The sequence below is a fragment of the Neoarius graeffei genome, chromosome 4 (genome assembly GCF_027579695.1).
Source record: "Neoarius graeffei isolate fNeoGra1 chromosome 4, fNeoGra1.pri, whole genome shotgun sequence".
Taxonomy (NCBI): domain Eukaryota; kingdom Metazoa; phylum Chordata; class Actinopteri; order Siluriformes; family Ariidae; genus Neoarius; species Neoarius graeffei.
This window is the reverse complement of record NC_083572.1, coordinates 113,903,688-113,930,763: the sequence shown is the minus strand read 5'-3', so window position 1 is coordinate 113,930,763 and position 27,076 is coordinate 113,903,688. Positions and strand designations below refer to the sequence as shown.

The window sequence follows — 27,076 nt, the reverse complement described above, 5'->3', positions numbered from 1 at the left end:
ACGCCTAGAGTCGCTGAGGTGGGCGGGTCTCACAGCTAACCTGAAAAAGTGTGTGACTTGGCAGGTGGAAGTACAGTATCTGAGTTTCCACTTGGGTCACATGCAGATGCGTCTGCAAATTGACAAGACTGCAGTGATTGTGGCCTGCCCAAGGCCCAAGACCATAAAGGGGTTGAGACAGTTCCTGGGGCTGGCTGGCTACCATCACAGGTTCATACCTAATTATTTGGATGCCACCATCCTGCTGACTGACGTCACTAAAAAGGGAGCACCAGATCCGGTCCAGTGGATAGAGCAGTTCCGAAAGGTCTTCACCATGGTAAAAGCTGCACTGTGTGTGTGTGTGGGGGGCATTTATACATTCCCCTGACTTCTCTCTCCCTTTTATTTTGCAGACAGACACATCGGACAGAGGGCTGGGGGCTGTTTTGTCCCAGGAGGTGGAAGGTGAGGAATGTCCAGTGCTGTACATCAGTTGCAAGCTCTCGATGCTTGAAAGTAAGTACAGCGCCATCGAGAAGGAGTGCCTGGCCATCAAGTAGGTGGTCCTCACCCTCCAATACTACCTGCTTGGGGGCCCGTTCACCCTCTGTTCGGACGACGTGCCTCTCCAGTGGCTCCATCGCATGAAGCATGCCAATATGCGCATCACCTTTTGGTATCTCGCCATCCACCCATTTAAATTCAAGGTGGTCCACAGGCCGGGGCACAGATGGTGGTGGTGGACTTCCTGTCCCATTGGGGGGGGTCCGCTGCAGGCCGGATGGCTCCCTGGCCTGAATCAGGCGGTGGGGATATATAGCAGCATGGGCATGGCCAAGCATCAGTTTGTGAATGGAAGACAGGGCCAGGAATACACATTTTGGCCATAAAGTGTAAATTCTTTAAGTCTTGCTGAAAAGTGTTTCTGAAAAGAATGCTTTAAACCATAGGACTGTACTGACCTCAGATCAGTAGAAGTGGCTTTGTCTCTGAAGTTTATCTCTGGATGTATCATTGACTGGACACTTTTCATGGAGACACAACTGGGTTCAAGTGAATCAGCTCTCTTACCCTCCATCAGACTATAACAGAGATTTTGTAAGATCCAAAAGAGAATAGTGAACTTTAAGTATCTGGAATGTGCCATGTTAATGCTAATTCAAACAGGATTATATTAAGGATGAATAAAAATGTATGCATTTAATGTGATTATAAAAGTAAAACAAAGAGACAGAGCAAAAGATTTTAACCTCGACTTTCTTCATGAAAGGAATAATTGTCATTGAATATTAATATGATATATGACAGGATGTAGTTATATGCATGTGCTTTGTCAATGGCATCCACTCACATGATATCAAGCCTGAGCTGGTTTTGAAGATTCAGCATTAAAAAAAAAAATCCTTGTTCCTTATTTTTCCTCACTAGATGATTCTGTTGTTGCACTTAACCAAAAGACCTAGCCTATGCCCCAAACAGTAATATATTTGACAATTTATATTGTTTGCAACAAAAGAGTAATGCATATTTCATAACACAATAAAAGAAATCTTTTTTTATTCCAACCATAATTTCAAAAAAGATGGTACACTGTGTAAAACATAAAATAAAAACAGAATGTGAAGATTTGCAGATCATGGAAACCCTATATTTCATTGAAAATAGGACAAAGACAACATATCAAATGTTGAAATTGAGGTGTTTTTTTTTTTTTTTTTAAATGTGCTCATTTTGAATTTGATGTCAGCAGCACATTTCAAAAAAAGTTGTGACGGGGCAAAAAAAAAAAAGACTGAAAAAGTTGTGTAATGCTACCCCCCCGAATTTGTTTAATTGTCAACAGGCCAGTAAGATGATTGGGTATAAAAAGAGCATCCCAGAGAGGTTGAATCTCTCAGAAGATGGGGAGGGGTTCACCGTTCTGTGAAAGACTGTGTGGGCAAACAGTGCAACAATTTAAGGATAATGTTCCTCAATATAAAACTGCAAAGAATTTGTGGATCACATCACATTAAAAGATTCACAGAATCTGGAGAAATCTCTGTATGCAAGAGACAAGGCTGCAAACTGACATTGGATGCCTGTGATTTTCAGGTCCTCAGGAGACACTGCATTAAAAGCAGACATGTGTCTGTAGTGGAAATCACTGTATCATTTCTCTTTCAAAACTACAGCAATTGGTCTCCTCAGTTCTCAAACATTTATAGAGTGTTGTTAAAAGTAGAGGTGATGCAACACAGTGATAAACGCGCCCCTGTCCCAACTTTTCTGAAATGTTTTGCTCACATCAAATTAAAAATGAGCATATATTTTTCAAAAAACAATAACATTTCTCAGTTTCAACATTTGATATGTTGTCTTTTTGCCATCCATCCATCCATCCATCAACTGTAACCGCTTATCCTATGCAGGGTTGTGGGCAAGCTGGAGCCTATCCCAGCTGATGATGGGCAAGAGGCAGGGTACACCCTGGACAAGTCACCAGGTCATCACAGGGCTGACAGAGACGAATAATCATTCACACTCACACCCACGGTCAATTTAGAGTCACTAATTAGCCTAACCTGCATGACTTGGACTGTGAGGAAAACCAGAGCACCTGGAGAAAACCCATGCAGACACGGGGAGAACATGCAAACTCGACACAGAAAGGCCCCCGTCAGCCGCTGGGCTCAAACCCGGAGCCTTCTTGCTGTGAGGTGACAGTGCTAACCACTACACTACCATGCCGCCCTGTCTTTGTACTATTTTCAATGAAATATAGGTGTGGCAGTGGGGGCGTGGCCAAGCATCGGTTTGTGAATGGAGGGTGGGGTCAGGGAAGGGGTGTGGCAAAGTCAGTACACCTGTTGTCGATTAATGTTGTGTGTTTTGCAGTGAAGACAGAAGGTAGAAAAGGAGGGAGAGAGCAGCGCTCCTGATGAGAACACACGGGTGTATACCGGTATGTTTGTGTGTGCCAAGTAAAGCTGAAAAGCAGAGCAAAGTAAAGAAAATAAAGCTGTATGTGAACATCATCTCCTGTCTGCTGCACTTCAGCATTCCACCTACGTGGTATTTCCCTGATGTGGGTGGAATACTGAAGCGCAGGACATGATGTTCACACACAACTTTATTTTCTTTACTTTGCTCTGCTTTTCAACTTTACTTGGCACACACAAACATACACACCCGTGTGTTCTCATCAGGAGCGCTACTCTCTCCTTCCTTTTCTACCTTCACTGCAAAACACACAGCATTAATTGACAACAGGTGTACTGACTTTGCCACTCCCTTTCCCTGACCCCACCCTCCATTCACCAACTGATGCTTGGCCACACCCCCACTGCCACAATGGGGTTTCCATGATTTGCAAATGATCGCATTCTGTTTTTATTTACAGTTTACACAGCATCCCAACTTTTTGGAATTGGGGTTGTAAATTAATGGTTTCAATATGCTCCAGAGAACATCAACATTAATTTAGTTACTGACTGCAGTGTAGAGTTGTCAGAATTTGATCTTTTATTGGCTCATCAGCAGAATTCTGAGACAATGTGAATAATTTTAAACATATAATTACCATTTTTCACTCACCATAAGAACTAGAGCACCTGCTAGTCTGTTGGATTATGGTACATTTATGAGAAGCTAGCTAATTAGCATGTGTCTACAGTGACAGGTAACACAGACATAAAACGGGCAGAGTAATCTTATCACAGTTGAAAGCAAAAAATACCCACAGTGTAAGTCTAGTAAGTGTAAGAGTCCTTACTAGAACTAGAAAATATGACCACATCACCCCTGCCTTATCCACACTGTATTGGCTCCCAATCAAATTTTGTATTGATTACAAAATACTACGAGTGTACTTGTGTACTAGATCCCTTACCTATACCGTATGTCTATTCAAACATAATACCTGAAGTAATTGAACCGCTTCTAAAAATAATAAATTCTTCTCTTAGGGTTCTCTTTGTCTACTTTTAGGACTTGTGGAAATCTGATGATGTTTTAGGTCATATTTATGCAGAAATACAGAACATCCCTTGTCAAAATGTTTTTTAGAATTCTATAGAAACTCTATAGAAAATCCTATAGAAACCCCTCTTTCTATACAATCTCTATAGAATGCTATAGAACTAATACTCTATAGAAAATAGTTTCTATAGAAGTTGTATAGAAATAGTATAAATTCTATAGAAGTTGTACTCTATAGAAAACAGCTTCTATAGAATCTCAACAGAATTCTATATAAATAATAGTCTATAGAAAACGATTTCTATAGAATTGATACAGAGTTCTATAGAAGCTCTACTTTATTAGGGCCAACAGAATTTTATAAATTTCATAATGGTTATTTCCATAAAAACACAACTTGGTGGATTTTAAAGACCCTACAGAAATTCCAGTCTGAGACAAAAGGCCTTGCATCCAAAGAACAACTTTAGTACTTATCTCCAATAAAAATGTTCTTTATTTCATTTACTTTATCTCACATAACACTTCTGATCAACAACTCAATTGATCCAAATGTAAATTACAGTTTAAGACATAATTTAATAAATGTACTTCCAAAATAAACGCTGATATATGCTATACATTAATTTTCAGTCAAGCTCAATGGCATTTGGAAGAAGTGAAACAAACGTCTTTCTTTGTATTTTCATGTAAATATACTTATTTGCTATATCAGATAAATTACATGCTATCAATTCATTAGTGATTTCAACCTCTCTAATTTGAATTTATTTATTTATTTCGAACATGTATAAAAATGTATGTAACTATTTATACATACAAAAGAAAGAAAATGAAAAAAGTGACAAAAAAAGAATAAATAAAATAATATAAAGAGCTAATACATTACAATACACCGCACATTGTTCGAAAAAGGAGTGGGAAGAAGTACAATACTTTTTTTAATTTCCCACCCCTTTTTAACTACCCCGAAATCCAAACTACATTAATACACTTATAAAGATATATACCACATATACACTTCATGATTATCCATATAAATATATAATTACAAAAATAAATATATACTACATACCATATCCATATACATATATATACATATACACATAACTATCTATATAAATATATAATTACAAAAAAAAATATCTACTACATACTTATCCCTGTAAATATGAAGATATCTATCCCCATAAATAAATATATACCATATACTAAGCTAGTTCTAATATAACAATCAACCCTATTCTATTTATCCCTCATCATCCTCCATTAACATATTTCCTCTGCAATATACTTGTTTAAAAATATTTTTTTGTACCTTTTTTTAAACAGATTTATATTTGCACTTTGTTTTATTTCTGTCTCCAGTCTGTTCCATAAAGTCACCCCACAGCTCGATACGCACATGCTTTTCATATTTGTTCGAACCTTTGGTTTTTTAAAATTTAGGTCTCCCCTTAGATTATATCCCCCCTCTCTCTCACTGAACATTCCTTGTATATTTTTTGGCAATAGATTATTTCTTACTTTGTACATTATTTGTGCTGTTCTGAATTTGACCAGATCCATAAATTTCAACATGTGTGATTTTATGAATAGTGGGTTTGTGTGATCTCTGTATCCTGTTTTGTTTATTGTCCTTATTGCTCTTTTCTGTATTGTACATATCGGCTGCAGAGTGGTTTTGTAGGTGTTTCCCCAGACTTCGACACAATAAGTCAGATATGGCAAAAATAATGAGTAATATAGAGTATGCAAAGATTTACAATCAAGAATATATTTTGTTTTCCACAGAATTGCCGAGCACTTTGCCAGTTTTGCTCGTACGTATCCTACATGAGGTTTCCAGCAGACTTTAGGATCCAAAATCACACCAAGAAATTTAATTTCCTGTACCATTTCTATCTTAGTATTGTCTATTATCAATTCTACATTACAATCTATTTTATGTCTCCCAAACAACATAATCTTTGTTTTGCTTAGATTTAATGATAATTTATTTTTGTCAAACCATAGTTTTAGTTTATTTATTTCAGTTGTGATTATCTCTAAAGTCTGCTGCAAATTCTCACCGGAACAAAAAATATTGGTGTCATCTGCAAACAAAACAAATTTCAATTCTTGCGAAATTGTACATATGTCATTGATGTATATTATGAATAATTTCGGACCTAATATTGACCCCTGTGGTACCCCGCATGTAATGTTCATGAAATCAGATTTATGGTCACCTATCTGCACAAACTGTTGCCTGTTTCTTAGATAGCTCGACAGCCAACTCCACCCAACTCCCCTAACACCACACTTTTCTAGTTTACTTAATAATATACTATGATCAATAGTATCGAATGCTTTTTTTAGGTCCACAAATACTCCAATTGCTATTTTTTTATTGTCTATACATTTTGTGATTTCCTCTATTAGTTCCATTAGTGCCATCGATGTTGATCTGTCCGTTCTGAATCCATATTGACTGTCTGTAAGGAGGTTGTGTTTTTCAATGAATTTGTCCAGTCTATCTGAAAAAAGTTTTTCGAGTATTTTGGAGAATTGGGGGAGTAAAGAAACAGGCCTGTAGTTTGTGAAATGGTGTCTATCTCCGGTTTTAAACAATGGTATCACTTTTGCAATTTTCATTTTGTCTGGAAATGTACCTGATTGAAAAGATAAATTGCAGATGTGGGTGAGTGGTTTCACAATTCCCTCAATAACTGTCTTTACTGTTAACATGTCTATATCATTCCAGTCTGCAGAAGTTTTGTTTTTACATTTTCTTACAATTTGGATAATTTCTTCCTCATCAGTTGCAGTTAGAAAAATTGTACTTGGATTTCTGTCCCCCATATCTTCTATGTCCCCACATTGTGTTGTTTCGGGTTCCTTTATTTTTGCCGCTAAATCTGGTCCCACATTTACAAAGAATTGATTAAAACCATTCACCACATCCTCCATATTATTTATGGTCTTATCATTTACAGTGTAGTACTCTGGGTAATTTGTAGTTTTGGATCCATTTCTCACAATACCATTTAATACAGTCCATATACCTTTAATATTGTTTTTATTTTTCTCCACTAATTTATTATAATAGTCTTTCTTACATATCCTCATAATATTAGTTAATTTATTTTTATATTTTTTATATTTTTCCTCTGCCTCTATAGTTCGATGCTTTAAGAATTGTCTGTATAATATATTTTTCTTTTTGCAGGCATTTTGTAGCCCCTTGGTGACCCACGGACTATTTGTATATTTATGTATATTACTGTATTTCTTTATAGGACAATTTTTATTATATAGTTCATTGAATATTATTAAAAATTCCTCATATGCTTTATCAACATCTTTTTCTTTATAAACTACATTCCAGTCCTGTATTATTAAGTCATTTTTTAGTGCAATCATGGTTTCTTCAGTTTTCATTCTTATATATTTATAATTTTTATTATCCTTTTTCTTGCTATAATTACAGTAATATACATTAAAAATAGGTAGGTGGTCACTGATGTCTGTTAATAGTAGACCGCTCTCTATATTATTTTCCAGGATATTAGTAAATATATTATCTATTAAAGTGGTGCTGTGAGAAGTGATCCTGCTTGGTCTGGTAATAGTTGGGTACAGTCCCATACTTAACATTGAGTTAATGAACTCTTCTGTCATTTTATGTTTCTTATGATTTAAGAGGTCGATGTTAAAATCACCACAGATGTACATGACCTTCTGAGTTGATTTTATAAACATACTTTCCATCCAATCTATAAAAACTTCTATGCTTGATCCAGGAGATCTGTATATACAGCTCACCATTATATTTTTCATTTTTTCACAGCATATTTCTACTGTAATACACTCCATCCAATCATCAACAGCTACCGTCATTTTATTATTAATTTTATATTCCAAACTATTATCAACATATATTGCCACTCCCCCTCCTCTTTTGTTCTTTCTATTGATATAATTTAATTCATACCCGTTCAGCTCAAAATCTACTCCCATCTCATCGTTGATCCAAGTTTCTGATATGGCTATTATATTGAATGGAGTATTGAACTGACTGAGATATTCCTTCATTTTATGGAAATTGGCATACAGACTTCTGATATTGAAATGAATAATTGATATCTTATTTCCGTCTCTAATCTTTGCATTGTATTGATATTCAGTGTAATACCGGCAGCTGATATTGATGTTGCTGAAAAGATTATTTTCCGGATCAATATTATTTTCCATATCTTGTATTTTGTGCTCAGTATAAAGGAAAGTGTCCAGTTCTTGTGTCCAGTGTCCAGTCCTTGTGTCATGATTGTAAATTGCTTTATTTGGCTCCCTCAGAATTTGTCCAGTTCCCCAATATCTCGGATGACCAAGATCTTGGCCTCTTCTGGAGATCCCTTCAACTTGATGAAAATCTTGCAGTTTTGTGTCCAAGTGTTTTGGATTTTCCCCTGTTTCCTTAGTAGTCTCGCCTTTTTTGCAATATCTGCATTTTTTTTTGTTAAGTGCTCATTTAAAAACACATCTGAGCCTTTCAGTTTCTTCCCTTGTTTTAACAATTGCATCTTATGCTTTCTGTTGGCAAATCGCATTATTACAGCCGGTTTGCCTGTGTTGCTTCTCCGTGGGAGAGGGTGACATGCTTCAATGTTATTGCTTTTTACCTCAATCCCCTTGGAGTGCAGGAATGCTAACACCTGTTTCTCCACAGAGTTAGCATCCTCCTCGTTCAGTTCCTCTCCATCTCTTCTCGCCACTGCTCCAGCATATGAGCGGGGTTGAATTTGCAGTCCGGTCACAATGATGTCATTTATCCGGGTGTACTGCTCCAGCTCCTCCACTCGGTTCTCGAGAATGGCGATCCTCTTTGCCTTCTCCGTGTTCTGCAGCCTCAGAGCTTTGACCTCTTCTACCAGGTCCAGGATGGTCTTCTGCTGCACCCTGACAGCAGAGATTTCTTCCCCCAGAAAGTCGAGGGATTTTTTAATATCATCTATCTCCTCGACTGTAGGAGCTTTCTTCGGGGGCACTGCGTTTGTTGTTATTACGCGGCCCGTTCCTGCGCAACCTCTCGGCCCGCTCTCGCGCAATTTGATGCCCCTTAACTTTATATATACCTGTATTTAGGCGGCACGGTGGTGTAGTGGTTAGCGCTGTCGCCTCACAGCAAGAAGGTCCTGGGTTCGAGCCCCGTGGCCGGCGAGGGTCTTTCTGTGTGGAGTTTGCATGTTCTCCCCGTGTCCGCGTGGGTTTCCTCCGGGTGCTCCGGTTTCCCCCACAGTCCAAAGACATGCAGGTTAGGTTAACTGGTGACTCTAAATTGAGCGTAGGTGTGAATGTGAGTGTGAATGGTTGTCTGTGTCTATGTGTCAGCCCTGTGATGACCTGGCGACTTGTCCAGGGTGAACCCCGCCTTTCACCCGTAGTCAGCTGGGATAGGATCCAGCTTGCCTGCGACCCTGTAGAAGGATAAAGCGGCTAGAGATAATGAGATGAGATGAAATGTATCAGTCAGGATTTAGACCTCATCATAGCTGTTGCACTCGCTGTCACGGGTGATAATTAGTCCACGAAACCCCGGGTGATGGCGTAATGCAGCACAGCTGCTTAAGGCCCGGTCACACAGCGCTTTACGGCTTTATCACGGCCAAAACCCGTCAAAAAGTGCTCTCCCGTGAAGCAGATGATGTTGTTCGTGTTGATGTCGAAGTTAAGACGTGTTACAGCCTCATCGCGTCTGTAGCACTGCCGATCACGTGTTGAGCGCGGACGTAAAACGGGCACTCCACTGCCATAGCACTGCCAAATCACGGGTAACCGCGGCTCAGCGTCGTTGGAAGAGCGGCTTGCTGCGCATATAAAAGCGGTCGCGCACGGCTGGTCTTCACAGTTGCCGATCCAGATCTCTTAGGCTGGTGTCAGTCTCTGCACAATTTCATCGTACATCGCAGGAGGCATCCTCATAAAGTTCTGAAAGGCTCTTGGATCTTCGTTACGCAGCTCGACCATGAGACGGTCGTAAAGCCCAAGCTGAGGTCTCCTCGCAATCCAGTCACGCACCCAGATGTTCCGTACCACCCTCCTCCTCCTTCTTCTCTCAGCAAGGATATGTTGAGCCTGTATCAGTTGGTTCTGTTGGTGCTGGAGCATTAAGATGAGGACATCACAGCGTTGAGGGTTCATGTTCACCCCTTGACATCTAGACTGCAAGTGCCGAGGTCTCAGAAAATTACGGTATTTACATGCCGCAAATCAGAAGTGATTAGACAGTGATCAATCAAATTTAGAACTTGTTTGAGACGTCGTTTAACGAGCTTAGACAGTGCTATGTACGCGGAAAAATCCATTTCTCAGTGATAAGCCGCTAAACACACGCTATATCCCGTGATACCAACGCGTAACACCCGTCCGATGACCGTGCTCTGCCCGTGATAGACCGCCAAACTTTTGCGTCTTACCACATCTCCCCAAGTTTTAATAACGGCCGGGACACTGATTATCACGTGTTCTTCACGTGTGTTGCACGTCTTTACCACGTGTGCCGGCCGTGGTTGTCCGCGGTCTAAAGTTTTGAGCAGTCCAAAACTTTTTGCCGCGTCCGACGCCGTTCCGATTTTCCCCTGCGTCCTGTCACATCTGTATATCGACTGTAACACGTCTTAACTTCGACATCAACACGAACAACATCATCTGCTTCACGGGAGAGCACTTTTTGACGGGTTTTGGCCATGATAAAGCCGTAAAGCGCTGTGTGACCGGGCCTTTAGGTAGGAGGGAGCGCTTATCTGGCTGGTGGTTGGTTGCACGCACAGGCAATATTCCAAATATATGCGGGAATGAGCATGGGGACAAACGAGTACTGATCCAACCTGCATGCCTCGGGAGAGTACGCCACTGGTAAGGTGCTGGTTAAATTCTTTTCGCTGGTCCATGGTTGTTTTGTGTAAACTAGATCGGATGTTTGCTAACTTTGTCATGCTGATCGCTTGGCGAGAATATTGTTTTAACCCGGTGTTTACTGTTTAAGTTTATTGGTTTGCTTGTCAGTGCAAACATTTGAAACTCTGCGCTTCGCTTGTACAGCCCACTTCCTGACCCGTGGTGAATGCTGGGTGATGTAGTAGACTGCTTCTTGAAGTGCATGCTGGGTCACGTAGTTCACTTGGTACTAGGGATGAGTTGCCGTGTCTGTTATTTAGAACTGCTACCTGCTATTTGCCCTGCAATGGTTTTTTTTGTGTATGCAATGGCTGTGAAATGTTGCCTGTATTTTAGCTATGTGGTGACTTTGAGTTGTTGCTTATTTAAATTAGTTGCATATGCATTTCCATTGTCTTGTATTTGTGGGTGTGTAGTTGGTTGTGGTTTTAAAGGGCTAAACATTTATGTGAATTATTTATGTGAATTATTTATGTAAGCTATAATATTACTATATTTATTCAAGCAATTATAGCACAATTTGGCTTTATTTCACAGGTTAATAACCTGATGATGCTGTTGCAAAGTGGACAAATAAATAAGGAAAAATAAACACACATTAGACACTTGAGTTATACCGATGTTATTTCTCTCCTGGCACCCTTTTCAGCAGGGAAATCTAAAAGAGCTGAACAATAGCACAGACAGCTCTGGTTAAAGTAGTAAACAACCTACTGTTGGCGTCTGATCAGGGCTGTGTCTCGCTGCTTGACCTTAGTGCAGCATTTGATACCATTGATCATTCCATTCTTCTGGATAGACTAGAAAATGTTGTGGGAGTTAAGGGAACGGCCCTCTCCTGGCTCAGGTCTTATTTAACTGATCACTATCAGTATGTTGATGTAAATGGTGATTTTTCTAGACATACTGAGGTAAAGTTTGGTGTTCCACAAGGTTCTGTCTTGGGTCCACTGCTTTTTTTTTTTCTTTATGTATGTTACCTCTGGGTGATATTATTCATAAACATTGTATTAGTTTCCACTGTTATGCTGATGACACACAGTTGTATGTTTCTGCAAAACCTGATGAGACACCAGCTTAAAAGAACTGAGGAATGTGTAAAGGGCATTAGACATGATGATTATTGACCCCAGTCTTTCATTCAAAACTCACATTGATAGCATTACCCAGATAGCTTTCTTTCATCTCAGAAATATTGCTAAGATAAGAAATTTAATGTCACTACATGATGTGGAAAAACTAGTCCATGCTTTCGTTCCCTCCAGGTTGGATTATTGTAATGCCTTACTGTCTGGATGTTCCAATAAGTGCATAAACAAGCTCCAGTTAGTTCAAAATGCAGCAGCAAGAGTCCTTACTAGAACTAGAAAATGACATCACCCCTGTCTTATCCACACTGCACTGGCTCTCAAACAAATTTTGTATTGATTATAAAATACTACTATTGACCTTTTAAAGCACTGAATGGTCTCGCACCACGGTACCTGAGTGAACTTCTGGTCCTCTATGACCCGCCATGCCTACTTGGATCAAAAGGTGCAGGCTATCTGCTGGTACCTCATATAGTGAAGGCTACATCAGGGGGCAGAGCCTTTTCTTACAAAGCCCCACAGTTATGGAACAGCCTTCCAAGTAGTGTTTGGGAATCAGATAGTCTCAGCATTTAAGTCTAGGCTGAAAACATATGTTTAGTTGAGCCTTTTGTTAATGGTGTTTGAGGTAAAGTTGTAGACCTGGAGGGTCTTCAGGCAGAGAGTGTTTTGGTAAACTGGGATGTATGGATGCTGTCAGTCCCCCACTTGCTTGCTCACTTGAGTTTGTTGACGGTGTAGTGCAGGGGTCTTCAATCCTATCCACAAAGGGCCAGTGTGGCTGCAGGCTTTCATTCCAACCAAGCAGGAGCTACACCTGATTTCACTTGTTTAATCATTTTACCCTCGTCTCCAGTCAACAATCAAGTGAGCCTCCAATTTGGCTGTAATGAAAGCCTGCAGCTACACCGGCCCTTTGCGGATAGGATTGAAGACCCCTGGTGTAGTGGCTGCTACTTTATGTCCCAGGGCTCCCTCATGCCTGTTACCTTCTGGCTCTCCCCTTTTAGTTATGCTGTCATGGGTAGTTTTGCCAGAGTCCCTGCTTGTACTCGGTGCAAAATGTATACTGTACCTACTTATTCAGGTGACATTGGGTCTGCCTAACAACCTGTGTTCCCCCCCCCCCCCCCCCCCCCAATCTGTCCTTCTGAGTTACATGTCAATCCTGGGATCGAGATGCTGAACCTCTTCTGCTCCTCAGACCTGCCTGATGCCCTGTGTCTGGTTGGAGTCTCATCACATTGCTCCTGTGGAGGACGGCCCCATATGGACAGTTGAAAGTCACACTTGGAAGACACTCTGGACACTTATGGCCCTTTTCCACTACCCTTTTTCAGCTCACTTCAGCTCGCTTCAGCTCACTTCAGCCCGACATGGCTCGCGTTTCGACTACCAAAAACCAGCACGACTCAGCTCGTTTCAGCCCTGCTTAGCCCCTAAAACTTGCACCGTTTTGGAGTGGGGCTGAAGCGAGCCAAACCGTGCCGACTGAGGTTGGGGGCGTGAGCAGACACTCCCCTGTGCACTGATTGGTGAGGAGGCGTGTCCTCACATGCCCACACACGCCCCGCGAGCGCACTGGGATCTGTAAACACCGCAAACCCGGAAGAAGAATAATTACGAATTACGAGAATTTCTGAAGCCTTATGCGCCTCGCCTCATCTATACGCTCTTGCCAGTATCTGTCCGCGTTGTCGGTGACAACAAGCCACAGCACCAAGACCAGCAACACTAACGACTCCATGTCCTCCATGTTTATTGTTTACTACCGCTTAAAAGCTCACTGAATCAGTGACATACAGAGCATCGTGGACGAGTTCGCGGAGCGCAAGGCTCGTCGTATGCCCTTCAAATAATGCGCGCAGTAGGCTATTGATGTTTTATTATGAGCCATGTACAGTATGTCGCCTAATGTTTTTTTGTTTCTGAGTTACATGTTCGTTTGAAGGACTTAATGTACAAAATAACATAGTTGCACCCCGTAGTGTTGAAATTGGTAAACACAGTGCATTCAGTGAGGTTTGCACCGCCCTCCTTTTATTTCTGACTCTTCCTGTCACCACTCTGAGCGCTCATTCGTATGCCCTTCAAATAATGTGCGCAGTATAGGCTATTGATGTTTTATTATGAGCCATGTACAGTATCCTAATGTTTTTTGTTTCTGAGTTACATGTTCGTTTGAAGGACTTGATGTACTAAATAACATAGTTGCACCCGGTAGTGTTGAAATTGGTAAACACCGCAGTTGCGGACATTTTGTAGCCTAAAATGATGTTATGATAAGCTTTAATAAAGGGCCCGGTCATTTGCCCCGCCCCCGGCCCGGCTCTGACTTGTTCCGCCACTGTCACTGATGTCACTGTTTGCGCTGCTTAACAACATCACATGACGTCCACCCACTTTCGCTAACTCCACCCAATGTGTCCACCCACTTCCAGCCAGCACGGTTCAGCGCGGTTGTAGTCGAAATGCAACTCCAACAGCCCCGCTCAGCTCGACTCAGCTCGACTCAGCACGGCACGGCTCAGCCGCGTTTGTAGTGGAAAAGCGGCATTACAGTCATACTTTTGTGGCTGAGGACTACAGTTGACTTGCTAACTTTGGGACTGCGGTTGTCATGAACAGTTTTGCACTCAAGTTTCCATAAATGAAGAGTTACAACATCAATGAAACTGACTTCATGTTAAAACTGTTAATGTTAGTCATGTTGTCTGTTGTCCAGGTGAGGATTGGTTCCCTTTTGGGTATGGTTCCTCTCGAGGTTTCTTCCTCGTGTCGTCTGGGGGAGTTTTTCCTTGCCACTGTCCCCACGGGCTTGCTCATTGGGGATAGATTAGGGATAAAATTGGCTCATGTCTTGGGTAATTCAGATTCTGTAAAGCTGCTTTGGGACTTTTGGGACCGCTATTGTTAAAAGCGCTATACAAACAAACTTAAGTCATAAACAAGATGATTGTAATGGTAATTACACTGACTTTTTATTCTTGAAAAATGTGCTTTTTGTTTCTGCAATTTTTCATGCCATCAGAGCTTGTCAAGGCACATGAAATGGACAGGGGAATGAATGTATAGAGAAAGTAAGTTGTTCCACAAATTGAATAAAGTTACCAGAAATTTAAGTTGTCTTTTCTACATCCAGTATTTCTGTTGTCTTTACATTGTCTTCACTTGTCTCAGGGAGTATTTTCTCCCAGAACTTAAACTAGTCCAAGTTCAACTGTGAGACTCAACTGTGTTTAGCTTGTGCATTCAGTTGAGCCCTATAACTCAACTGGGGGGGGGCATATCTCACTGTGTTGTGGAGGTGGAGTAGAAGGAAGAATGACTGGGATTTCAAACAGTATTTTTTATAGTGCATATGTATGCATTGTATTTCTGCAAATATTGTATTATGGGCAGGAAATTCTCATTTACCATTTACTTATTTAGCAGATGCAGTGTACAGTTTTGAGGCACATGAAATGGACATGGGAATGAATGCATAGAGTGAGTAAGTTGTCATGCAAATTGAATAAAGTTACCAGAAATTAAAGTTTTGTCTTTTCTACATCCTACATTCAGTATTTCTCTAAACCAGCCATCATGTTGTGAGCTGGTTTGCTCATCTAAAGAATTAGGCTAAAATCCATCATATTATTGAAAAAAGGAAAAAAGTCTACAATGATAAGAATTCAAAAAATCTGTGACTTTCACAGAAAATCAATCATTGTCAAAACATAAGACAGGTCCTGAAAAGTAAGTTTTTTTTAAAGTCCTTCAAATTCAGTAACTAACAGTGGCTCATACATAACAGATTTTATCATGTTTAGTTATTATTATTATTTTTTAAATCAGCCAATATGCAGAAACTGTGTTTTACAGTAAGGACACTCAATTACTCAGCTTGTCTGCAATTTATTTGTTTATCCACAATGATTTGTTGTAATCCTTTCTCTAAGTTTGAGTCTCTCACATCACACCTATGTGCAGGACTTTTTGCCCAGTCGCCATCGCTTATCCAAAATCCTCAGGGTCTGATGTGGAGGTCTGGATTTGTCTTGGCTAGCCCAAAACAGGGACCCCTTTTTTAAATTTATTAAAAAAGTCATGTGGGTGTACTTTTACTTTGCTTATATGCTTAGGATCAATGTCCTCTTGTTACGATGCATCAAGTCTCAGAATTAAAAAAGAGTATTTGCTCTCCTGGTGGAATGTGGACAATGTGTTGAAGCCTGCTTGTCATTTAATCTCTGCCTGGTCTTTGGTCAAAAAAAAAAAGATTCCATGCTTCAGTCAGTGATTTTGAGGCTGAGGAAACTGTACACTGCATCTGCTAAATAAGTAAATGGTAAATGAGAATTTCCTGCCCATAATACAATATTCACAGAAATACAATGCATACATAAGCACTATAAAAATACTGTTTGAAATCCCAGTCACTCTTCCTTCTACTCCGCCTCCACAACACAGTGAGATATACCCCCTTTATTCCTCTCCACCTGGTGCTAATTAGTAATTAACTGCAGTGTGTCTCAGTTTGTGGTGAATGCCTGCTCCCTTATTGCTTCCAATACTGAGTGAATTGCTGTGTGTCTGACCATATAGCAGCATTTACACTCAAAGAAAGCACTCTGGCAATAAAAGGTCGACTGTGGAAACTGGATTCTTGTTTTAATGGACACACCATTCTGATAACACCAATCTTGAACCAGCCAATTCCCCAATATTTTACATGGTTATAAATTGGGGTCCTTTCTCCATGGCTGAAATCAGGCTATAGAACAGAATTCTGAATTTTTCCTGTGTGCCAATCAAATTTAAATCATATACCACATTTCATATAAAATCTCTTTCCTTTGTTCAATTTGTTAGAGCCACAATCACTCCATCCTCCTTACCTGATTTCACTCGCACAGGCTCCACCTCTGCAGTGCTGTGGAACTTTCATTGACTCATCACTTTTCACAGAGATACAGCTGGGTTCAGGTGAGTCTGATGTCTTAGCCTGAATCAGACTTAAATCAAAGCTTGTGTAAGTTATACATTTTTCCTAATACATCGTCTTTCCACCTTTCCTCTCTCAGTGATTTACTTTCTAAACTCTCCTTAGGTCAAATGAGTAAAAGTGAAGCCTATGGTGAGAGGCGAGGTACACCCTGGACAAGTCACCAGGTCATCACAGGGCTGACACACAGCGGTGCTTGAAAGTTTGTGAACCCTTTAGAATTTTCTATATTTCTGCATAAATATGACCTAAAACATCAGATTTTTACGCAAGTCCTAAAAGTAGACAAAGAGAACCCAGTTAAACAAATAAGACAAATATTATACTTGGTCATTTATTTATTGAGGAAAATGATCCAATATTACATATCTGTGAGTGGCAAAAGTATGTGAACCTCTAGGATTAGCAATTAATTTGAAGGTGAAATTAGTCAGGTGTTTTCAATCAATGGGATGACAATCAGGTGTGAGTGGGCACCGTTTTATTTAAAGAACAGGGATCTATCAAAGTCTGATCTTCACAACATGTTTGTAGATGTGTACAGTATCATGGCACGAACAAAGGAGATTTCTGAGGACCTCAGAAAAAGTATTGTTGATGCTCATCAGGCTGGAAAAGGTTACAAAACCATCTCTAAAGAGTTTGGACTCCACCAATCCACATTCAGTCAAATTATGTTCAAATGGAAGAAATTCAAGACCATTATTACCCTCTCCAGGAGTGGTCGACCAACAAAGATCACTCCAAGAGCAAGGTGTGTAATAGTCAATGAGGTCACAAAGGACCCCAGGGTAACTTCTAAGCAACTGAAGGCCTCTCTCACATTGGCTAATGTTAATGTTCATGAGTCCACCATCAGGAGAATACTGAACAACAATGGTGTGCATGGCAGGCTTGCAAGGAGAAAGCCACTGCTCTCCAAAAAGAACATTACTGCTCATCTGCAGTTTGCTAAAGATCACGTGGACAAGCCAGAAGGCTATTGGAAAAATGTTTTGTGGAGGGATAAGACCAAAATATAACTTTTTGGTTTAAATGAGAAGCGTTATGTTTGGAGAAAGGAAAACACTGCATTCCAGCATAAGAACCTTATCTCATCTGTGAAACATGGTCATGGTAGTATCATGGTTTGGGCCTGTTATGCTGCATCTGGGCCAGGACGGCTTGCCATCATTGATGGAACAATGAATTCTGAATTATACCAGCGAATTCTAAAGGAAAATGTCAGGACATCTGTCCATGAACTGAATCTCAAGAGAAGGTGGGTCATGCAGCAAGACAACAACCCTAAGCACACAAGTCGTTCTACCAAAGAATGGTTAAAGAAGAATAAAGTTAATGTTTTGGAATGGCCAAGTCAAAGTCCTGACCTTAATCCAATGGAAATGTTGTGGAAGGACCTGAAGCGAGCAGTTCATGTGAGGAAATCCACCAACATCCCAGAGTTGAAGCTGTTCTGTACGGAGAAATGGGCTAAAATTCCTCCTAGCCAGTGTGCAGGACTGATCAACAGTTACCGCAAATGTTTAGTTGCAGTTATTGCTGCACAAGGGGGTCACACCAGATACTGAAAGCAAAGGTTCACATACTTTTGCCACTCACAGATATGGAACATTGGATCATTTTCCTCAATAAATGGATGACCAAGTATAATATTTTTGTCTCATTTGCTTAACTTGATGGTCTTTATCTACTTTTAGGACTTGTGTGAAAATCTGATGTTTTTGGTCATATTTTTGCAGAAATATAGAAAATTCTAAAGGGTTCACAAACTTTCAAGCACCACTGTAGAGATAAACAACCATTCACACTCACACCTATGGTCAATTTAGAGCCACCAATTAGCCTAACCTGCATGTCTTTGGGGGAAACCGGAGAACCTCCACACAGACACGGGGAGAATATGCAAATTCCACACAGAAAGGCCCTCATTGGTTGCTGGGCTCGAACCCAGGATCTTCTTGCTGTGAGGCAACAGTGCTAACCACTATACCACCATGCTGCCCAAATATAAAAATATCAGTCTGGGAAGGTTTTTAAGGTGGAGAAGCATACTTTTAGAAGGCAGGGAATATGCAGGAAAAAAATGGAGGATCTACTTACAGTGGCAAAATGTGAGTTGACATTAAATAGCTTGCTGGGATTAGCACCTGGGACACAATCTACGATTAAAGCTGTTTGCATATTTCTAAGAACGACTGGTCTTGTAAATAAAATTCTTTCTTTCTTTCTTTCTTTCTGTCTGTCTGTCTTAGCATTCATTTTCCCAAAAGTATTTACACCTCAATCCTGCAGATAGCAGTAACGTTCTAAGACTGCAACCTGCCAATAACTCAACAGAAGAAGACACACACCTGCACACTCTCTGGAGTGTTCATTCATGTGTTCTCTGAATGTTGAAAAGGAATCTTGCCTAACCTCTGGAAGGACCTGTCCTACCAAGGAAATCAAAACACCCAAAACAGGACTCTCTTCACACACTCACTTGGCGAAGCAATACTACTAGTCTGTTTGTGTCAAGCTGTTATTGGTATTCTGGTTTTTTGGTTCTAGCTCTTCCCTGGTTTCAGATTTCTGCTCTGCATGGACTCTAATGTTGATTCTGTTTTCTGATTTGTTTTCCTGGACTTGGAATGCACTCACATTCTTGTGTTTGACAGAGATATTAAAATTTATTTATTTCTAATACGTCCTTTTTTTTGTTCTATTTCTTTTTGATCACTTTTCCAGAATTCTGTCAGAGCAACACCAAATGGTTTTTCTCAGACTGCCACATGGATAACTGCAGGAGCAGGTGGTATTGGATTACAAAAGAAAAAAAAAGTCCTGCACATGCTCTACTACATGCCTGTTTTGTTACTGATCTCATCTCATTATCTCTAGCCGCTTTATCCTGTTCTACAGGGTCGCAGGCAAGCTGGATCCTATCCCAGCTGACTACGGGTGAAAGGCGGGGTACACCCTGGACAAGTCGCCAGGTCATCACAGGGCTGACACATAGACACAGACAACCATTCACACTCACATTCACACCTACGCTCAATTTAGAGTCACCAGTTAACCTAACCTGCATGTCTTTGGACTGTGGGGGAAACCGGAGCACCCGGAGGAAACCCATGCGGACACGGGGAGAACATGCAAACTCCGCACAGAAAGGCCCTCGTCAGTCACGGGGCTCGAACCCAGACCTTCTTGCTGTGAGGTGACAGCGCTAACCACAGTGCCGCCATGTTTTGTTACTGTTTTCCAAAAGATTTTGTTAACTTTAAGGGTCATTCCATGTCAAATCTCCGAGTGCTCCCACTCGACCATCTCAGATTTGGCTGAAAAAAATTCCAGGAGGTTCAGACACGCTTCCCAATAGGAAAAGTCCCAAATTTTAGCTCCCAACTGCTTATAGTTTTGTCATAAATATCTTTGCAACTAACCTCGGACCCGTTTTGAGCAGAGTTTTTTGGGGAGCCACTTTGAGATTGCTGTATCTAGAAAAGTATTTAAGCTAGGTCCTTCAAATTTTCAAGGGTCAAAATCTGGTACCAGTATTTGTAGAATATGGACTTTTACATGTGTGATTTTGGTTTATCATAGAATTCTGGGGGCTTGAATTTGCTAGGAAATTCTACACTACGCTCTGTGGCAGCATATTTGAAGGACTGTGGAAAGTGCAATTTCAAAGACAGAGGCTTAATATTACACATACACCTTCCCATATATACTCTGTACTTTGTATTCTAAAACTGCCCCTCTGTGATGAGCGGTTTGGAAGATATTAAAGTTTAAAAATGGAAAAAATTAATTTGGTGACGTTTTTGGCATGTTATAGCAAAAAAAAAAGGCAGCATCCACCAACATAAAATTGACTTTTAGAAAGATTAGATGTCTGTTTTTAACATATCCAAAATTTGTGATGGTGTTCTGCCTTGTTTTTGCAAAATGATTTTTTGAAAATGTGGTGTTTGCATACACGCACAGCATTCATGGCCTATGAAAGCATTTTCAAATGCTAACAAAATGCCCTGAATTTATGCTGCACAGCTTAAACTCAACAAAATGCTTCATTTGGTTCATGGTAAACTATACCTGAAGGATAACCTATATGCAACCTTTAGATACTGAAATATTGGAGCTCCAATATGGGTGAAAACTGAAACTTATTTTCATTACATTTCTGTTGTACCATAATTTAGAAGAAATTATAAAAACAGACATCTAATCTTTCTAAAAAAGTCAATTTTATGTTGGTGGATGCTGTCATTTTTTTGCTATAACATGCCAAAAACGTCACCAAATTAATTTTTTCCATTTTTAAACTTTAATATCTTCCAAACCGCTCATCACAGAGGGGCAGTTTTAGAATACAAAGTACACAGTATATATGGGAAGGTCTCGTCTCGTCTTCATCCGCTTTATCCGGGGCCGGGTCGCGGAGGCAGCAGTCTGAGCATGGAAGCCCAAACTTCCCTTTCCCCAGACACCTCGGCCAGCTCCTCGGGAAGAACACCAAGGTGTACCCAGGCCAGCCGAGAGACATAGTCCCTCCAGCGTGTCCTGGGTCTTCCCCGGGGCCTCCTCCTTTGTCACCGGTTCTGTTCATAATTTTTATGGATAGAATTTCTAGGTGCAGCCAGGGGCCGGAAGGAATCCTGTTTGGGAACCACAGGATTTCATCTCTGCTTTTTGCAGATGATATCGTCCTGTTGGCTTCTTCAAACCAGGACCTTCAGCATGCACTAGGGCGGTTTGCAGTTGAGTGTGAAGTGGCTGGGATGAGAATCAGCACCTCCAAGTCCGAGGCCATGGTTCTCGACCGGAAAAGGGTGGCTTGCCCTCTCCAGGTTGGTGGAGAAGTCCTGCCTCAAGTGGAGGAGTTTAAGTATCTCGGGATCTTGTTCACGAGTGAGGGAAGGATAGAGTGTGAGATCAACAGGTGGATTGGTGCAGCCTCCGCAGTGATGCGGTCGCTTTACCGGTCTGTCGTGGTGAGGAAGGAGCTGAGCCAAAAGGCAAAGCTCTCAATTTACCGGTCGATCTACGTTCCGACTCTCACCTACTGTATGGTCATGAGCTTTGGGTAATGACCGAAAGAACAAGATTGCGGATACAGGCAGCCAAAATGAGTTTCCTTTGCAGGGTGGCTGGGTACTCCCTTAGAGATAGGGTGAGAAGCACAGTCACTTGGGAGGAGCTCGGAGTAGAGCTGCTGCTCCTCCACATTGAGAGGAATCAGCTGAGGTGGCTCGGGCATCTCTTTTGGATGCCTCCTGGATGCCTCCCTGGGGAGGTGTTCCAGGCATGTCCCCCCGGGATATATGGGAAGGTGTATGTGCAATATCAAGCCTCTGTCTTTGAAATTGCACTTTCCACAGTCCTTCAAATATGCTGCCACAGATCGTAGTGTAGAATTTCCGAGCAAATTCAAGCCCCCAGAATTCTATGATAAACCAAAATCACACATGTAAAAGTCCATATTCTACAAGCACTGGTGCCAGATTTTGACCCTTGAAAATGTGAAGGACCTAGCTTAAATACTTTTCTAGATACAGCAATCTCAAAGTGGCTCCCCAAAAAACTCTGCTCAAAATGGGTCCGAGGTTAGTTGCAAAGATATTTTTTTATGACAAAACTATAAGGAGTTGGAAGCTAAAATTTGGGACTTTTCCTATTGGGAAGTGTGTCTGAACCTCCTGGAATTTTTTTCAGCCAAATCTGAAATGGTCGAGTGGGAACATTCAGAGATTTGACATGGAATGACCCTTAATCGTTATTTAGTGAAAGTTTGTATCAAACTTCTTGTGTCAAAGACATCTAATTTACTTTAGTTGTTAGTTTTACAATAGTGAGTCAAATGAAAACCTTAATTTCAGTGGCTGCACATACAACTAGAATAACTTTTTTTTGAAGAGGAATACAAACACTTGTTAAGTGCTAGAACGGATATTGAATGAAATGAAGATTATGTAGAAACCTTGTGTTACAGCTATTTTCAAGAAACAATGCAAAATTAAAAAAAAAATTAATAATTTGATCTGACCTTGCAGATTTGTACTGTTGTTTTAAAATGTTTTTCAGACTCTTTTCTTACCTTGTATCTGTTTTAGTGTCCTGCTTCTCAACAGAACTCATTTTGGAGAGCTTCTCCTCCCTTAACTGTAAACATGCAGAGGAAAATGAAAATGTACAGTTAAATCAGTGCTTAAAATTTGTGTATCGTCACACAGGTCACTTTTAGGAAAACTATCCCATTATCATAAAGTAAATTGTTGATTAGTCTAATTTTAAAGCTGTAGATTTAGATACTCACTGCGTTTTCTTCTGAACTGCTTTATGATCCTCTTCCCAGAGTGGTTCTGCTGAATGTTTGAAGTGTTTCTGTACCTGTTTTTTTTAAGGAAGTAAGTAAGTCTCTCTCTCACACACACACACACACACACACACACACACACACACACACACACACACACACACTCAATTTAACCCCAAAAGAGCTTGATATGCAATTAATTATAATTCTGATAAGATTGACTACAAACAAATCTTACTCAAGTAATCGAGAGCACAAGGAATGGAGAATTTTATAAACATTATATAGGTCAAAATATATATACATATTTTTCAGACTATTACTTAGTAATGCAAACAATCCATATGCAAGCCTTATGTTCAGGCTTGATTGTGCAGAAAGGCTGTAAAAAAAAAGCTGTTGTGTTTTCTGCATATCTTTGTGAAGCGTGAATCAGACAAAATAATATACAAAAGGAGGTTTGCAAATGTAGCAGACTTAAGAAGGACGCCGGTATACGTGAAGACAGACACTCAGGCAGAAATCAGGATCAGCACTTGTAATTTTCTGCAATGTAGCAAGAGAGGGCACATAAGTGTCACACACGCAGGCACTGGCGGTCTCTCCCCAGCAAAGAAGCTGTTCCCTTTTTTTTCCTGGGAATGTGCAGTTTCCTCATACTGTACATGTGCCTCTGTGCGTCTCATCAATTAACCACAAATGTCTCCCAACTAAAAGGGGAAGTGAAACAAAGAATCTGGCCAGGCTCCTAATCTCCACTTGCTAAAGAAAGTGCTTTATACACGATCTCACACTGATGACTGAATAACTGTTACGGGCAATTCCATGTAAATGTCAACCTCACCATGCAAAAATAAAGCAACATGTAATACATCAAAACCACTCCCAGAGATATCACCCAGGCCTGTATTTTACAGATGTGAATAAGTTGAACCAATTTGTAACCAACCTAATATGTCACTGTCAGTCTTTCTTTCTTATAATGTAAAACCCAAGCTAAAATCAACTTTGATCATGTACAATTCTATATTATTGCCACAAGCCACAGAAATGTATGCTAAAATCCACAAAACAGCAAAACAATAGCCATCCTAAATATTATTTAAGAACTTTGATAGTTTTAGCTGATATTTAGAGAGTTTTTCAAAGGGTTATGGTGGTTAAATTGCTGATTTTCTAAACATATGCCATGTCTATTTCAGACGCGTCACATCCATAACGGAATTTCGTCACATCCATAACGCTGACTTTTCCTTCCGAAACTCTGCATGAAATACAAAATATTTTAAACAAAGATTTTTTAATATTCACCTTGGACCCCTCTATCAAATGGATATCTCCATTTCGACATTAGGTTTACAATTTCACAGAGTTTGATAAAAATGTACAGTCACCCAAGAAAAGTGATACTTTTTCTGTCACATCCATAACGCATCTTTTATTGGCGTTTTCTGGCATGCCCTAGATGTACTATGGGAATTGTTCTTGTTCTATCACTTCTCCAGTATGGTACAGCCTTAAAATATGCAACACCTGTTTAAATACTGGGAGACAATAAAACATGCACTGGGTCATTTGTTGCCATTTTGAGTTCAAGTGTCACGTCCATAACGCTGGAATTGCTCTTACCTTGTATGTATTTGGTCACACTGAAAACATCTTGACAACACATTCTCTACACTGAAACCATTTCTGTGACCTAACAACCTACATGAATAAAGTCTTGGCAACCTCACAGACTAAAGTGCCTGCTTGCTTGTTTTTCTAACCTGTTAACTGGCTTCACTATCCTCCCTACTCTTGTCCTAATGAGGGCAACTGACTGACCTGGTGATACCCTGACATTGTCTGTGATAACACTGTTGGTTTCATCTTTGTCTGCTACACTCCCTGAATGGCGGACACTTGGATTTGACCTGACTATGGTGTTCCCCAAGTCTGCCATGCTCCTCCTGTCTTCATCCGGTCCAACTTCATCCATCTCAGCTCTGACATTCCCATTGGCAGAAGAGTTTGGCTCCACAACATCAAAGGGATCTGGTAAAGGTCCATTTGTCGCATGTTCAGTCACATGAGAGCCTGCCATGGAAGTTGTCTCGGCTACCCAGCTGTTAGTGCGTTCCAAACAGTCAAATTCTGACCTTTCAACCATGAGGCTCTCCTTCCTTTCACTGTTCTGTTGATCTGGCTCAGATCCACCATCAAAAGAGGACAACTCCTCCACCTGGTCCACCTCAACTGGCAAGAAGCTGGCCTGCAAAAGCAGGTTTCTATGCACAACTCTCTCCTGGCCAGTGGCTGGGTGTCTGATGCGATAGGTGTGGCACCTTGGATCTCTGGAGACAACTGTATAGAATGTAGACTCCCACCGGTCTGCTAGTTTCCTGTGGCCCTGTACACACCTGTTAGCCAAAAGGACCCGATCTCCCTCTTTGATGTCTGCACCTTTGATCCCTCTGTTGTACAGATCTGCCTGGCACTGCTGACTGAGATTTGCGTTGACTTGGGCTGCAGCTAGAGCTTCCCTGAGGTCATCTCTCATCCTCTTGACATAGCTATCATAGTCTGTGATGTCATTGTCTCTTTGGATGTTGTGAAACATAACATCCACTGGCAGTCGTGGGACCCGACCATACATAAAATAAAATGGTACATAACCAGTTGACTCATGAACTGTACAGTTATAAGCAAAGGTCATTGTCTGCAGCATCTGCGGCCATCTCTGCTTGTCTCTGGGTGGTAATGATCTGATCATGTTGCCTAAAGTTCTGTTGAACCTCTCACAGTTCCCATTGCCCATTGGGTGATATGGAGTCATTCTGGACTTTTCCACACCAGCTATCTGCAGCAGTTCCTGAATCAGCTGACTCTCAAAGTTCGCACCCTGGTCTGAATGAATCCTCTGAGGAAACCCATACACACAGAAGTGGCGATCCCATAACTGACATGCAACCTTCTTCTCTGACTGATCAGGGCACTTAAAGGCATGGGCCATTTTGGTGAAATGGTCGGTCACCACCAACACATCCAAACTCTTCCCTTTGGAATCTTCTGCCAACCAGAAATCCAGACAAACCAACTCCAAGGGGCTTGTGGTCTTGATACTCTTGAGCTTGGCTCGCCCCTCGGGCTCCAGAGTCTTACTGACCATGCAGCGCTTACAGCACTTGACATATTCTCTGATGTCATGCTCCATGTTTACCCAGAAGAATCTTTGTCTAGACAGATGCAAGGTCCGGCTCTGACCTTGATGGCCTGCTTTGTCGTGGGCCCCCTGCAGAACATGACTGACCAAAGAGGTGGGAAAAATGTACTGTGGCACTTCCTTCCAGTTAGCGGGTCTTTAGAAACCCTGTACAAGATACCATTCAGCATTTTTAGTTTGCACCACTGTTTCAGGGTCTTTAGCACTCTTGATGACAGTCCCATTCGCTCTCTTCTTGATGGCTGTCTACCATGGTCAACAAATGTGATGACCTGTGACAGTGTAACATCTTTTCTTTGCTCGTCCTTGAGCTCTTGGAGTGAGAAGGCAGGTAGAGCATTCTGACCCAACGGGACTAGATTTTGCAGGTCTTGAGTGAGCCAAGAGATCACCCTTTGCTTGGAACCATGATCCCACTCAACATGGCTATCTAAGACTGCAGACACCTCATGACAGGTGAAGGAGCTGTGCTCCAAGTTATTTAGCACAGGGTGCTGCTCAACAGCCTGATGGTTTACATTGGCTCTGAACATGCTAAGTCAAGTTTTTTTGTATAGCGCTTTTAACAATAAACATTGTTGCAAAGCAGCTTTACAGAATTTGAACGACTT

General features: G+C 40.9%; 1 protein-coding gene across 1 annotated transcript in view; it reads right to left on the bottom strand.

Moving 5' to 3' along the window:
- The window catches only part of LOC132885517 (NLR family CARD domain-containing protein 3-like), an 89,654-nt gene extending 66,343 nt beyond the window's left edge, over nt 1-23,311 (bottom strand). The window contains exons 1-4 of the mRNA XM_060920237.1: nt 23,261-23,311; nt 23,042-23,106; nt 16,853-16,969; nt 945-1,064 (exon numbers count right to left, since the gene is read on the bottom strand). Coding sequence (XP_060776220.1) covers nt 945-1,064; nt 16,853-16,969; nt 23,042-23,082 — 278 coding nt within the window. The 5' untranslated portion in view covers nt 23,083-23,106; nt 23,261-23,311. The remainder of the gene's footprint in view (nt 1-944; nt 1,065-16,852; nt 16,970-23,041; nt 23,107-23,260) is intronic.
- Between the last annotated feature and the right edge of the window lie 3,765 nt (nt 23,312-27,076).